The 16395-nt window shown below is 32.4% G+C and overlaps 1 protein-coding gene across 1 annotated transcript in view; it reads left to right on the top strand.

Annotated features, from left to right (window-relative positions):
* Positions 1–7427, top strand: part of Pis (phosphatidylinositol synthase) — a 42926-nt gene extending 35499 nt beyond the window's left edge. The window contains exon 6 of the mRNA XM_035361635.2: positions 773–7427. Within this exon, the coding sequence (XP_035217526.1) occupies positions 773–930 (158 nt within the window). The 3' untranslated portion in view covers positions 931–7427. The remainder of the gene's footprint in view (positions 1–772) is intronic.
* Positions 7428–16395: the final 8968 nt, after the last annotated feature.

Raw genomic sequence — 16395 nt, 5'->3', positions numbered from 1 at the left:
GAAATGATCTATAATCTGGACCTCAAAGCCACAAACTTTTTTTTTATGCATGCGTGTAAAGAATGTGCATACATTATGTGCACTTTATGCATGTGTGCATTGAAAGAAATGTTTAATAAAGTAAACAAATATTTTCTCTATGGAGTGGAGGAAATGCATCTGTAATTAAATAAAAAGAAGAAAGTTTGTTGTGCATGCGTAGGAGCACATGGCACCGAAGGAAAGTCAAGCTTCACAAAATAGAAGAAATATTAAGCTTTTTTTTTTGTAAAATTTGATACTCTTTAGATCATAATTGCTCTTTATTTCATAAATTACGGTTTCATATTTTTAATTGTATAATTTCTGCATACCATCTTACCAGATTTAAATTGATGATCTATAATCCGGAAAAAACCTTAATCCGGAATCACCAAAGTCCCAATGAGTCCGGATTATGGACTTTGTACTGTATAACAAGGTAAAAAAATTTTAAAAAAAAGAATACTGCATTATTTTCTTACTTCATAGTAAATAAAAAATTATAATGTATTCACATGTAAAAGAATGATGAATATGCATTTTCAGTGTGTCTGGTATGTAAAATCCTTTTCTTGAAAATATAGGTTTTTGTTTAAGGTGACTGATAATTAAGGTTCATTTTGAGTCAGTGGTCAATTTTGGTGATTAATTAATCATAAAGGTGGTAATTTTCTTTCATGGTGACCATTATAACATGCAATTGTCATTATTTCATAATTCTCATGCATTATATTTCAAATTTTTATTACAGTACTTGGAACTGGACTTTTCTACCTGATATTGTATATTTCCACACCGATTGCTATTGTCAAGACTTTCATAAGCCTTTTACAAATGGTTATTGCGAGCATTAATATAAGCATTATTGACACCAACGAAAGAGCAATTGAAGCTAGTAAAAAGGAATAGGTTGTGTGAAGATTAATCCTGTGAAATCCTGGTTGAATGATTATATTATTAATTAAGAAAATGTTTTTTTTTTAATATTTACTGATTTAATAGAAAATTATATTTTTCTAGCAGTGCTTTTCAAATTTTTTTGAATTTTTTCTTGTGAAGTAATCTTTTGAATGAAGATACTGCCAAACATAAAATTTATTTGTACTATTTTTGTTCTTCAAACTATTTTTTTATGTAAATTTATATTTGTTAAATTTTTTATTAATGTGAAAGTATTCTTTAAATTAAAAAAAATCAGCTAATGAATATTTTTGGAAATGAGTAATGAATATTTTAACGACAATTAATATAGTTTTAGGCTAATAAAATTGTTATGTAAAAAATGATAATATCAAATTGTATTGGAAAAAATCTATATGGATTACAATATTGTTTCCACATTGAGCATATGTGATAAAAATATCTTGCTATCAATTAAATGCAGACTTTATCAGTGTATTAAGCTTGTCTGTTTAATTAAATTAAAATAATCAATAATATGTAGACATTTATATATAAAATATAGTATGAAAAGTCAAGTTTGGAATGCAGTTAAAATTTTTTTCTTGGAATTAGAGCTGCACAGTTAGATGTTTAAACACTAGTTTAGAAAAATGTTTTATGTTTATATGTTAATTTTCAATACATCTGAAAATTATTATTATTATTTATTTATTTATTTACTTGCAGCCTGCCACTACTTCCTATTTTAATGTTCGTGAAATTCAGCTATTTTTGTATAGTACGTTTAATCAAGATTTCACAGTAATTTGTTATTATATATATATTGTAATTGTGTATTTGCATATTACTTAAAGCTAATAGATATTGCTGATTGTATAATAGTTCCATTTGTATTTACTACTTGTTTATTATGTGATATGCTGATTATTCAGTGCTTTTTTCTTTTTTATATCTTGTGTTACATCTTTTTCATTGAAAATTTAGTTTATTTTTTATAAAAGCTAAAATGCTGTTGCAACATTCCATATCAAATGGTGTGTTTTTATTTTTTTCATATTGCTGTAGATGTTATTGATTTTTTTTTTTTTTTTTTTTTTACTTAAATGCCTGCATGTATAAATCAGAGAAAATACTTATTTTTGGACCTAATAACTCATTTATTTAAAAGAATGTGAAATCTTTGAAATAAATTTTTGATTATTAATTATTTAAGATTCAAAAGTTTGTAAAGAGAAACATATACCATTTTTTATCGCAAGATTATGATGCTTACTTTCAGTAATAATTGCATATTTATGTTTTAAATGCATATTTAGTTCAAAAAATTTATAAGCTTTGTAAAACAGATGGTGATCATGAATGTATGGAAAGCAAAATTTTTGTGCCATACCTTTGAATAATTGAAGAATTTGCATAATTCTAGCTCATAATGATTTTATTTGTCATTTATTGCAGATGGACATCAAGAAAATTGTATGCTACGCTATTTAAGTGAAATATAGTATTTATTTATTGGAATGAATATGAAGCTTTATGTAAAGTTTTTCATTATCTCTTAGTTACATTTTACATAATAGGGACTTAAAACTTCATATATAATATTCTGAGCAAAGAGCACTTAGGATGCTTATTTAACTAAATTTTCGAAAGAGGACTCTTTAGAAAATTGTTTTATTTCTTAAATCTTACTGCGAGTTGAATATTGAAAAGAATATTAATTTTCACATATTTATTTTAGATAAGGGACATTTTAAAAATAGTTTTGAAGTTGCACTTCAGATGAAATTAATGAATGAATGAACTATTTATATTTATATCCCTAAAACATCCCTTAAAGATTTTGTAATGGTAATTAAATTATTTTTTTGGATTTCTTAAATTACTATTCTATTTTATTTATCTGTTCAGTTTCCATTTACTCCTTAGTATTCCTGAGCATGGTGCAAATCATTATTGGTTTGATTGAAGCTCATTCATTAATTAAAAATAAATTTATATGATTTGTATAGTATTTCACTAAAATTGATGTCATTGATGGGAATATCTTAGAGGAATCTAATAAGCAAATTAATTTTTATATGTGTTATTTCATTAACAACCAATTTTTTATGTTTGTTATTTATAATTTAATATTTTTTATGTGTAACTTAAAATTGATTAATGCGGTATAGTAATGTGGAAAATCATATGTTTACAAGATCTCATTTTAGTGGGACCATATTGTCATGGGTGATTCTAACTTTTCACTAATAGAGGATTTTACAAAGCAATTTTATCAGGAATTTCGGATATAAATTTTGAGTTTTGTACAATCAGTTTGCGTAAAGATGTATGCATGCTGCACTTGTTATCTGTTTTTGATATCATTCAGTTAGAATTTCACTGTATAGTAAACCCTTGCTGAATGTCGGAGGGTTACATCATTAACACATTGCATGTACAGCAAAAATACATTCCGCAAAGTTAACTTTCTATGGTTAGGTATAGTTCGGATTAAGCTATTATGTGTAATTTATACTGATTTAATAGAAAATTTCACTAAATATTATTGTAATTGAAAGAGGAAAAGGAAACAAATGTTAATTGAAAGGATTTCTATTACTGCCTAATAAGTAGGTACATGATAGAATAATTTTTTTAAATAGCCTCTGATTTTTGCATGTACAGCAAAATTGCTTTCTGCAACATTAACTTTCTATGGGGAAAAAAAAAAAAAAAGGATTTATAGTTCAAATTAAGCAAATAATGTGTAATTTACACTAAAGGCTCTTGATCTTCTTCACTATTGTTCCTTTCACCATCGGCTGGTGTTATAAGATTATCCAATTCTTCATTTCTCATTTTGCAATTGTCAGTCTTGATTAATTCCTTATTTTTCTTCCATCCATACCTGAAAGTCCTTTGCTGCCTATTGCTTTTGCAATATGTACAATTTCTTTCGCTTCATTTTCAGTTGATGGAGATCATTTAAAATTGTAGACAACTGGCCTGATGTCAACAAGCATTCATTGTTGATGAATTCACTTAGTCTTATGAGAGTTTAATCACTTCTGTGCAGTGGCTTATGTTGAATTGCTTCCCAGATGACATTAATGTGTAGTGCTTTATTTGCAGTAAACATGCCTGACATAATAGGCTTTGAATGTTTTTATGATTGCTTGATATGTAGATTGGATCAAGTGTTTGGTGGAAGGAATGAAACCTCTTTATTTCAAGGCAATGTGGTGAGGGCTTCAGTACAGTATCCTGGAGCGTTACTGAGAATTAGAACTTTAAAGCTTAGTTTTTGCTGTTCTAAGTAATGTCTAACTTCCTTAATGAGTGAAGTCACAAAGTCAGTCATTAAAGAGGACTATCACAATGCAGCCGATGCTCTGCAGTCTACCATGTATAGTTGAAATCCTTGCATTTGACAATTGAAGACAATTAAGATCATATGTACATGCGAAAGCACATTTGGCAGTGGTTTACTGTAATATGTTTTTTTGCACAAGCAAGTCATTTCACAGTATTCACTCTTTATCAATTCAAGTGGAAAATGGGAGATCTTTCTATTATATCATTTTCATTCATTGTTAAGTGACATCTACTCAAATAGCCAGCATTTTATTAACAAATGTGATTTTATGAATCATAATTTTTAACTTGAGAGAATATAAATGCTGAATGTTGTATAGTAGGGAACAGGAATTTCTTGTTTGGCATAATAATTGTTTTTTGATACTTTGCTTTAGTAATTAAATAATATTATTTATTATCCACCATGTATTACATAATAATTTATCAGAAACAAAATGTAATATAATCAGTTTATGAATATCCCCCAAAATTGCTAAAACTTAATTATTATACATTTTAATTATGTTTGAATCTTCTTTTTTAGTTAAAATATTTTGAAATGCAATTTAGATTATCTTCTTTATTGAGTTAAAATTATTTTGAAGTGTTGGTCTTTGAATATTTCATAAATTAGGGATAGATTTATTTTTATTTTAATTAATTAATTAATTAATTTTTATATTTTGTATTGCATAATATCAATCATAATTTTTGCATTGAGTTGCTGTTGGTGCTGGAAAATGAATGTTCTATAAAGAGATGTTTGTTAAGTGTGAAGTTATTATTAAATACTTCTGATTCCAGTTTATAAAGCACCTATTGTATAAATTTTAAAGACATGGAAGCCTGTTAAATCATCTATATTTTCTTTATTTGGGACAATATGCTATTTAATTGGAGTTTCATCACTTTAGAATAAGCTTCATTCCAGTTAAGTGCATTTTCAGTTTTTAAAAAATTACAATACGTAAAACCAGATAACATACATTTATTTTTATATTTATAAACATTAAAAAAGTATATTTTGGACTTTGTTATTTTCAACTGCTTTAGAAATTCTTCAAATGCTGCTGTTTAGTATTTCATCAGGAAATTTTGCTGATGTATTAAAATTTGTGTGAGGGACTTTATTTGTTGTGACTATATTTCATGTTGTTATGACTGTATTTCATGCATAAGAAATTTTGAAAGCCATTCTCCCTTTTTTGTACAGTAGATGTCTGTATTGGTCTATGATATTGCAATTTATCAAAATGCCATGGAGATTAAGTATTCTATATAATCTTCTAAAAGAATTTCTCTTTAGAAGTAACTTTAGAGAAATGTGTGTATATTTGTTACATAAAATTGTAACTATTTTATGTAAGGACACATGATTAAATGTATTTAAAGGCTAAAAAGGCTGAAATGTATTCTGATTATCAAAAGGAAAGTGGAATTACTTTAACGCAAGGTATTTAAATTTTTTAACTATATGCTTTTGTGTGTTATAGCATTCATTTAAATAATTCATAGCTTTAAAAACTGCTAGATTGATTTTTGATCTCTTTATATTTTAGAATTCAAACTTTGGATAATAGGTAAAACTCACTTGATTAAGCTGAATTATTATAGCCTCATTTATGTTCCAATTCATTGTAACTGATGGTAATGTAAAATTTAAATTATCACAAAATTATGGTATTGTTGTAATTGTTGAAGTACTGTTACGTTGTAAAGAAGCATTTAACTTGCTATCCTGAACAGCTGATGGCTGGCTAAGGGTTGTAAGTTGTAATACTGTGTTTACCAGAAGATTTCACATTAATAAACATTAAATTCTTGAAGAACAAGCCTGAAGAATGAATATGATTGTAATGTTTAGATTTTGAATAGGAGTTAATAGTTTGAGATCTGTGTTGGTATTTTCATAATTGGCAATTGTTGATGCAATAACTAGTGTCCATTATATGTTGATAATTTTGTAATATTAAAGAAAGACACTGTGTAATGCAACCTGTAATATAAAAGGATTTAAAAAAATTTTATCCTGTGATGCTTCCAAAATATTTTTTATGCATTTTGCTTTGTGAAGATTAATATTTTAGAAATAAAATTATTTATATGAAAACCTCATAGCTGGGTGATGATCTTTAATATTTTTATCAAATAAGTCCTTTTTGAATTTTTGATGTATATTAGTAGGCTATAATATATTATTTGCATTTGTATTATCAATATTTTAGGGAATTAAAGATATTTATTGTGTCTTGCATGTAATGTGGTCTTGAATGCATAAATTTATGTATGTAAGACATATTTTTTAAATGTATTATTATATTATATAAACCATATGTCACACATCTGGAGAAAGTAATTAATGTCTGCACTAAGAGAACTGTCCAGATTATGAAATCATATTCTTTAGAGAATTATTCAAATATTTAATAAAAGCATTTACTATCCTTTATACTGTACTTAACATCTTGCACTCTCTGTAGGTATGAATTTAATTGATGCACTTTTATTTAAGCAAAATATGTACGAGAAAGAATTGTATGTTTTAATATTTTAATAGATTTTATTTAAAAAATGTTTTGTGTAATAAATAATTATGTATTGTAAATTATATTAATACAATTTTTATTTAAGAACTATGCATTACATTATTTTTTACATTATTTTTGCTGAAAAGTACAATAAGAATTTTTTTTAACTCTTGTTGCTCAAACCTTGTATTAGAAATATAGCTTTATTCTTTATCCCTCTTTTTTCATTTTTGTAAATTTTGAGTTGCATAGATAGTTAAAATGTTTAGATGATTTGCTTCTCTGGAAAAAAGTATAATATAATTAGTAGAGGTTTTGAAATTATTTTTTATTTATGAGAATTGTAACATTAGCTTATACATAATGTGTTTGCATTTAACTGTGGCTAGAGGCATGAGCAACAATGTGTTAAAAATTGTAGTGTATGTACATTTTTTAATTTTAATGCATTTTGATTTTAAGCCAGCTGGTCTGGTATGTTTAATACTGAGAATTGTTATTTATTTTAGTTTTAATATTTTAATTTCTATATGAAATTTTTAAAAATATTTCTTTTAATAATAAATGTTGATATGTTTCTTGAATGTGTTATGGGCTAGTCCATGATATATCATTAAAATTCTATTATAAATAAAACTTGTGTATTACTTGAATGACTTAGATATGTGGTTTATCTTCAGTCTGCCTAGTAACATTGTTGATTTATAAGTATATATTATGGCATATTCATTTACTTATAATTTAATGCCTAATTTTTAGAACAGTTCATTTCTGAGTATATTATTTTAAAATTGAACTGAAAACATGGACTGATTTTTTTAAAAATTTATTATTATGATAATTCAAAAACATCATTTATACATCAAACTGAAGATAATCACAAGTGAATTATGTAAATTAATCATCATAGTTTTTAAACAGCGTATACTGATTAATTCCAGCTACATTTTATCTGAATGTAACTGTTTTTAGCAAATCACACAAATGTGCCATGGACTGTTTTCTAAGAGAGATTCTCTTGTATTTATATTCATATGAGAAAGGGGAAAAAACCACCCTGTCATAAATGCCAGACTAACTCTTACAGTTGAATGTATTCAAAATTTTGAGTTCACTGGTCTTACTGCGTGATCATTAGCTGGTGAGCTAGTTGAAATAAATTTTGTATTTACATACTTCATGTGGGTATTAAACATTTTTCTGCAGTCACGTCATATAATACAATAAATAATGACTTCTTTGTTATGCTCAGGCTAGTGCCAAAGCTAGGGCAGCCAATATGGCTGAATTTAGGAGGCTACAAAATTATCAAGACATAGGATACCAGGGTGTAGAAGCATCAGATAAGCTGAATAAAACTTTTGAGGTGCTAAAAATTTCTTTAACTAGACATAATATTCAGTCACAAGTATTTAACACTTGAAGCTTATTAAAATATCACAGTTTGCATAAATAGCAATTTCATAATAGAAAATTTAAGACATTCACTTGCCTACCAAATAATTTCTTGACTTGTCTATTATATTAACTATTAAAATAAAATCACAATAGTTCCCTAAGTTTTAGAACAGAAGTTTTTATATGCAATAGTTATTTACAGAACAATTTATATTACACAGTTCAGAATGACAATTTTAAGCAAGATGAACATTTTATATCTAGGATAACATTAATAGTTTCAAATGGAAAAACTTCTCATAATGACCTATCCGCTCCTGAAAGTGATCATAATTTCTTGGGTGACAGTAAACGTTCTCAGAAACTACTGAACTTTGTGGATAGTCATATTGTCTAAGGTGACCACTTCAACAGGAAATCAAGTTTGTCAGCAACCATGCATTATTATTTTGAGCAGATTTCACTATGTAGTTAAATTTGAAATAGTATGTTAATAAAAACATATAAATAGAAGAATTATACAACTTTTCCACAAAAGTCCATACCCAGGCCTTTATTTTCTTAACCGTTACTCGTACACATATACTCTGGGTTACAAAAATGTTTTAAATGTTGCTAATATTCGCGTTTTTGTATTCTTAAATCTAACATTTTACACGTTCGTCCGATCCCAGTACTTAAATATTTAGAAAATTTTTGTACTTGTTAAGAAAATAAAACACAAAAAGTTTCATTCCTGTATGACAAAAATTCATTGGCTGAGAATAACCGAATCCATTGAGATTTTTAACAAAATTTCATATCCAAATTATTAAGAAAATGTGTATAATTGTGTTTAGCCATCTTTTTTTACTACCGAAAGTGTTGTTTAGGGTATACCACGGGAGAAGACTATTATTAGTCTCGCGAGAAGGGGAGCAGACAATTACAGAGGGTGTTCATAATTTTATTCATTTTTTAGAACGATTTCGATAAAGAATGGGGGGAGTAAATGTTTTAGAATTAAGTTTTCTAGTAGAAGCTTATTATTTGAAAAGATTAATGTCTTTTAATTGAATTCTTTTTCGAAATGTTGCACTTAAATAAGCTGTGGATTGAAGTATGTGTTTTTACACTTTCTGAAGAGAAATATTCGATAATTCAGAAACGTTGCAAAATGTTTGGTATTAAAATTTCTAACTGAAAAATAAGCAACATTATTAATTAGGAAGGGAAGAACCTTCAGTCATTACTTCTGTATGGAAAGAAAAGTCCAAACGAATGCCTGAAAATGGTACATCCTGTTTATAATGTCTCTAAAGTTACATCGTTGGTAACAAGAGAAAATACGCTGACACAGAAGCCAATTGCAAAGTCTTTTATTTATAGAATTTATGCAATTTTATAGAACCTTGTATTAAAACTATAGGGATAAATGAAAGGCAATAAAAATGGAAATACATTGTCGCCATTTTGATGAAGCGTGAGTTTGCCTAAATCACTGCAACGAAGGGAGATCTGTTTACTGTGGCTCATTTGTTTTCGGACACTCATGTTTTGCAGTTTTACTTGCAAATATCAGTTAGTAAATGCCAGTAAAATAACTTTAAGTGTATAATAATAGCATTTTTATTTTTTTCAGGTATACTATTGATCATCATTTTTAAAATCTGCTTGTTTTGGAAAACATTATTTAGGCGTTTTGGGTTAAAAAAAAATTTCAGAAAGTTCCTAAAATTAACATGCATAAGTATATGGACACACTCAACAAACAGGCTATATTTAATAAAAACACGAAAATAACGGGACATTTAATGCTTTTTTGGGTATCGTTTAGCAAAATTTACACTTTCATGCCCTTTGGCATGTTTCAAGTAACTGTTTTCACATAAGAATGTCCTGTTTTGTACTAATTCTCCGTAAGAACTGCTTTTAGTAGAGGGCTCTCGAAAGAAATGCCGTATTTCCCTACTCTTTCTCCAACTCCATACACGTATGTTTGATAGGATTTAACTCCAGAGAATATGAAGAAATTGTGGCAACTTCAGGACAGTTATATAATAACTGCAAGTGGATATTTAGAATCGTTATCCTGTAGCCAGGATGGTGCAAATGAGATACAGAGATTAAATTGGACTGGAATACCCTCGCCAGAGGTCAAGTGGAAAGACATCTGAGCACTAGTAATGTGGCTCAAGAGTGAAATCGGGCCAGAGCTGTTCCAATAGTACATTCCTCTTCTTCTACCACCAAAGCTGCCGAGAGGATTTCGGCTCTCCGTGTAATATAAGAGCACCATGTCACAAAGATACGAGACACGTAAAAATATTTGCGCCTTAAACTCGCATACATAAATACTTGAAAACGGCTTCTCTGGGATTCAGGCCCGGATTTAGACTTGATAAGGCCCTAAGCTATTTGAGATATGGGGCGCTTTATATAATTCCATATATTGTATTGTCAGTGCCAAATATGATTTTGGGGGACCTTAGGCTATAGCTTATGTAGCTTATAAGTAAATCCTGCACTGCTGGGATCCGAAACTGGGCCCTAGGCATCATGATGCTGAAAGTATCCGTTCTCGTCCGATCTTCGAAGTCTCCAAGCAGCATGGGATACAGGTTAGTACCTAAGTGAGAGTTTGAGTAAAATCGGTAAGTTTTATTTGTTTAGATCAGAGAATGAAATAAGTATGCTGAATTTGTGCTGAAAATTCGCTTAACTTGGAGGGACTACCTGTTATTAATTGAGCCAATTTATTTTGTGAAAAATCTGTATGCTTTCTTTTCCTCATCAATTATATTTTGGGAAAATACTGCGTTCATGCGTAAGATCCCCATTATGAACTTATAAAATAGCTGTCAAGTATTCCTTGAACTGTGCAGGCTGATGCATTGCATATTCTAACTTCTGGTATAATTAACACATAGAACTCAAACTACGGTTATGTCTGATTAATGATATGGCAAATGAATATGAATATGAATCTGTCGACAGATACCTCAGGGTTCAGGTTTGAACTCAAACGTGTGATGAACTCTTGAGAATTATAACACTTTCTTAGCGGATTTTTTTCAGACATTTTGGGTTACTGTGTACATTACAATACTATCCACGAGACCTATTAAGTATTGGTAGAAGATTTAGTTCCTACAGAGTTCTATCATTAAGGAAAATAATATCTTTAATTTATATTTCAAATTATCTGAAGCTATTGAACAAACTGCGCGATTTAAAAGCAAAATAAAGGTACTTCTTTAATAATTCACCTTGTTGCTTCATACTGGTGATCATTAAATCATATATATATATATACTAGATGACCCGGCAAACGTTGTTTTGCCATATAAATTATTTCTAGGGAATATTTTGGCAGAAAAAAATAACTTATTGTAAGTGTGAGAGGATGTGGTATATGAGTGAAAGAGGCATGAAGCGCTGTGAACGATGACGGAATATAAAAATAACAAAACACCAAACATTTATTTTTTTAATTTATGGTAATTTATTCTTTAAAAGTATATATATCGCTAAAATAATATCAATTCCTTAATGCACTAGAATGTACAATATTTTTTTAGTCCATCTTTAGTTAATGCAAACAAACTGGATGGTTTGCCCACTCGAAAGCATGCCACATATAATTGTACATGTGAAAAACATGGTGTGCTCAAATCTAAGCCATAAACAGACATCGTTTGGCCTTGAGACTTATTGATAGTCATTTCAAATGCCAATCTAATTGGAAATTGAAGACGTTCAAACTGAATCGGCACATCTGTAGGTATAACAGGAATTCGTGGTAATAATACCGGGTGATCAAAAAGTCAGTATAAATTTGAAAACTTAATAAATCACGGAATAATGTAGACAGAGAGGTAAAAATTGACACACATACTTAGAATGACATGGGGTTTTATTAGAACCAAAAAAAAGTTCAAAAAATTTTACGATTTTTATGCAGGATGGCGCTCTACCCCATATTGCTCGACGCGTGAAAGATCTCTTGCTTGCATCGTTTGGTGATGATCGTGTGCTCAGCCGCTACTTTCGTCATGCTTGGCCTCCCAGGTCCCCAGACCTCAGTCCGTGCGATTATTGGCTTTGAGGTTACCTGAAGTCGCAAGTGTATCGTGATCGACTGACATCTCTAGGGATGCTGAAAGACAAAATCCTACGCCAATGCCTCACGATAACTCTGGACATGCTTTACAGTGCTGTTCACAACATTATTCCTCGACTACAGCTATTGTTGAGGAATGATGGTGAACATATTGAGGATTTCCTGTAAAGAACATCATCTTTGCTTTGTCTTAATTTATTATGCTAATTATTGCTTTTCTGATCAGATTATTGCTTTTCTAATAAAAACCCATGTCATTCTAAGTATGTGTGTCAATTTTTACCTCTCTATCTACATTATTCAGTGATTTATTAAGTTTTCAAATTTATACTGACTTTTTGATCACCCGGTATATTTTCACCTCGGAACATGCCATTTAAAATGCTGGCTTCGACGTTTTTCATTAATTTTTTCATGACTAATCGCGTGGCGTTGCACAGACGTGGTGGGTTCAAATTACGAAGCAAAATAACCGGAGATCCAACCTTCAGTTGTAAGTTATGCTGTAGCACGCCTGGCAAATCCAATGAGTTTATGGCTGTTGTTGATGGATGCCATTTTTGATTGCACGTTGAATGTTAACAAAATCTGACTCGGTAATATTAACATTTATATTTAATTCTAGGAGGATATATATTTTAACATATATTCACTTACACACAATCACATTGTATGTAGTTACAAGATGAGCATTTTTCAGTTCGCAAGTCCGCATGAGTAAAAATCAAGAAAGTCATATTACAGCTACGATAACATCACGGAGGGAAAGAGAGGTGAGTGCGTGCTTCACCGACGGCAGCCAGGAACCGAGTAACCAGTTCGAATTTTCCTCCAGAGAGGAAGAGGGATAAAGCTGGTAGCGCCCTCTCTCGGGGCAGCGGACAAATAATAATAATAAAGAGTTCTCCACAGTATTCCCCCCCCCCGAGTACCAAAGGTACGATGAAAAAAATCAGTTCACAAATATTTGGTGTTGAAGCGCACACGTCTTCCCGATCGTGTGACGACTGGTGGAGCAGTGGGAGGAAGCGTAAGGTCGGTCGAAGGAGGAGTATCCGGAGTAGCAGTTGGATCCGGGGAGTCAGGAGGATCGTTGGTCACAGGAACCTGCGTGTTTGAAGCTTCGAAGAAAGCAGGCTTCAGACGATCTATGCTCAGGACGGTTTCCTTGTCCCGCACGAGAACGGTGAAATGCTTATTGTTACGTGCACAGACCTTGAAGGGTCCCTCGTATGGAGGAGTGAGTGGTGGTTTTACCGCGTCGTTTCGCACAAACACGTGAGTGCAAGTGCTCAGTGTGTGGTGCACGAAAGGGGCAGATTTGTTGTGGCACGAAGTAGGAATTGGAGACAGCTTCTTCATCGCCTCTCGGAAAGTCTGGACAAAGGATGCTGGATCGACTGGAGCAGAGGATGGCTGAAAGAACTCAGATGGTAATCGAAGGGGTGGGCCGTAGACAAGTTCAGCGGATGTACCTGCGAGGTCTTGCTTGAAAGAAGAACGCAAACCAAGAAGCACAAGAGGAAGTGAAGTAGTCCAACGGGTGTCATTACGGCACTTCAGGGCTGCTTTCAGGTCGCGATGTAAGCGTTCCACTAAGCCGTTGGCGGAAGGATGGTATGGTGAAGTGCAAATTCGGCGTATTCCAAGCATAGATGTCAGAGAAGCGAAAAGGTGTGACTGGAATTGTCGACCTTGATCAGTAGTCACAACTGATGGTACACCAAATCCTGCAATCCAACCGGTGATGAATTGTCGAGCCACAGAGTCAGCAGAGATGTCCTGAATGGGTAAAGCTTCAGGCCAAGGAGTAAATCTGTCAATGCAGGTGAGTAGATATCGATAACCGTCAGATGGTGGCAGAGGACCGACGATGTCTATATGGACATGGTCGAATCGTTCGGATGGCATCGCAATTTTTTCCAAAGGGCAATGTGTGTGCCGGGTAACTTTTGAACGTTGGCACATGATGCAGGAACGAGTCCAGTTGGCAATGTCCTTTAGCATGGATGGCCAAACGAATCTTTCTTGTATGAGCTTTTTGGAAGCCCGGATACCTGCGTGCGATAGGTTGTGAAAACAGTCAAAAACTTTTTTCCTGAACTCAAGTGGTACATAAGGTCGCGTCTGTTGTTGGAGGTATCGCACAATAGTTGGAGGTCCCGAGTAAGTTGTAATGACTGGAATTTCAGCGAGCAGTTTGGGTCTTCACTCAGACGTTTTTAAACTCTTCATCAGTGGCTTGCGAGTGAGCAATGAGCGTGAAATGCAGTGGTGCATTGGCATCGATGCCCTGAATACGTGAGAGAGTATCCGCGACGACATTGCTGGAACCTGATATATACTGAATATCAGTGCTGAATTGAGCTATATAATTTAAATGCCGAATTTGTCTCGGGGAAGCAGAATTTGATTTTGATGTGAATGCATAAGTTAGAGGTCGGTGATCAGTAAATATAGTCAAGTGTTGACCTTCAAGATTATGCCTGAAATACTTAATAGCTGCTTAAATAGCTAATAATTCTCTGTCATACGTGCTGTATTTTGTTCTGTAGGGGACAGCTTACGTGAGAAAAATCCTAGCGGCTGGTAGTCATTAGAATGTCGAACGTTTAAGACAGCTCCGATGGAAATGTCAGAAGCGTCGACCATAACACTCAGCTTTTGGTTAGGAGAGTGATAGGAGAGAGTTGCAGCATTACTAAGGTCGTGTTTACATTTTTCAAATGCCTGATTAAGTTCGTCGTTCCAAGGAACAGAGCGTTTATCATTTTTACGTGAGTCATTTAAGAGTTAATTCAGTGAAGCTTGGGTCTCGGCTGCCTTTGGTAAGAAGCAGCGATAAAAGTTTATCATGGCTAAAAAACGTCTGAGCTCGACAATAGTGGTAGGTTTCGGGAAGTCGGCAATTGCTTTTGTTTTCGCAGGCAGGGGTTTTACACCTGAGGCAGTAATGAGGCAACCTAAAAATGAAACAGATGGTTTTTCCGAGTACACATTTGTTAGGGTTTAATGTCAAACCATGTTTATTCAAACGATCAAACACGTGACGAAGATGACGGATGTGCTCTTCTTCGCTAGTCGATGCAATAAGGATGTCGTCAAAATAAGGGATGCAAAAATCCAATCGAAATAAAACTTCATGTATAAAACGTTGGAAAGTTTGGCCTGAATTTCGTAAACCAAATGGCATAGCCAAAAATTCAAAAAGACCAAAAGTGGTTGTGACGGCAGTTTTCGGAATGTCTGCAGGGTTAACAGGAATTTGATGATAGGCACGTGCTAAATCAAATGTTGAGAATATGTTCTTTCCTGAAAACATTTGAGTGCAATCCTGAATATGAATATGGGGTACGCGATAGCGATCCGGAATTGTAACGGCATTTAAGCGACGATAATCCCCACACGGTCGCCAGTTGCCATTAGCCTTACGAACCATGTGCAGGGGGCTTGCCCAAGGACTTTTTGAAGGCTGAATGATGCCTTTTGATAGGAGAAAATCAAACTCTTGACGTGCAGCTTGAAGTAATTCTGGAGATAATCTTCTAGGTTTGGAGAAGATAGGAGGTCCTTTAGTTTCAATGTGATGGAAAATTGTTGACATTGGTGGCCTCTCAAAAGTTTGCGAAGGATTCGTCAAGCTAGGGTAATCGGCAAGAATTTTGTCAAATTTTGAGTTACCCATCAAAATATGAATGCTAGTACTGAGCGGGTTCACATTAGGAAGTCTACCGCAAGAATATAGTTTTGTTTGTCCATCAATTAAACAGTTGTTTTTGACGTCTATGAGTAAGTTGAACTTTGTGAGAAAGTCAACACCTATGATGGGTTGATTGACGTCTGCCAGGATAAAAGGCCAAGTAAATGAGCGACGTAAGTTTAAATTGATGGTCAAACGTTTGGTGCCATACGTTGCAATTTTAGTGCCGTTAGCGGCAAATAGTTCCAATGCCGCTGGTATTTTGGCATGCTGACTGTAACTCTTGGGAATGACAGATAAATCGGCTCCGGTGTCAATTAAAAAAGTCAGCTTTGAGGATGAATCGGCCAAAAGAATTCGATTGATGTGGCGGTCGCAGCGTTGGCCGGCACGCGATCGCCGAT

This window comes from Stegodyphus dumicola, chromosome 3 (genome assembly GCF_044657685.1).
Source record: "Stegodyphus dumicola isolate Sdum_Otavi_A_Nest chromosome 3, ASM4465768v1".
Lineage (NCBI taxonomy): Eukaryota > Metazoa > Arthropoda > Arachnida > Araneae > Eresidae > Stegodyphus > Stegodyphus dumicola.
The sequence above is the reverse complement of the archived record's forward strand: the minus strand, read 5'-3'. Positions and strand labels throughout refer to the sequence as shown.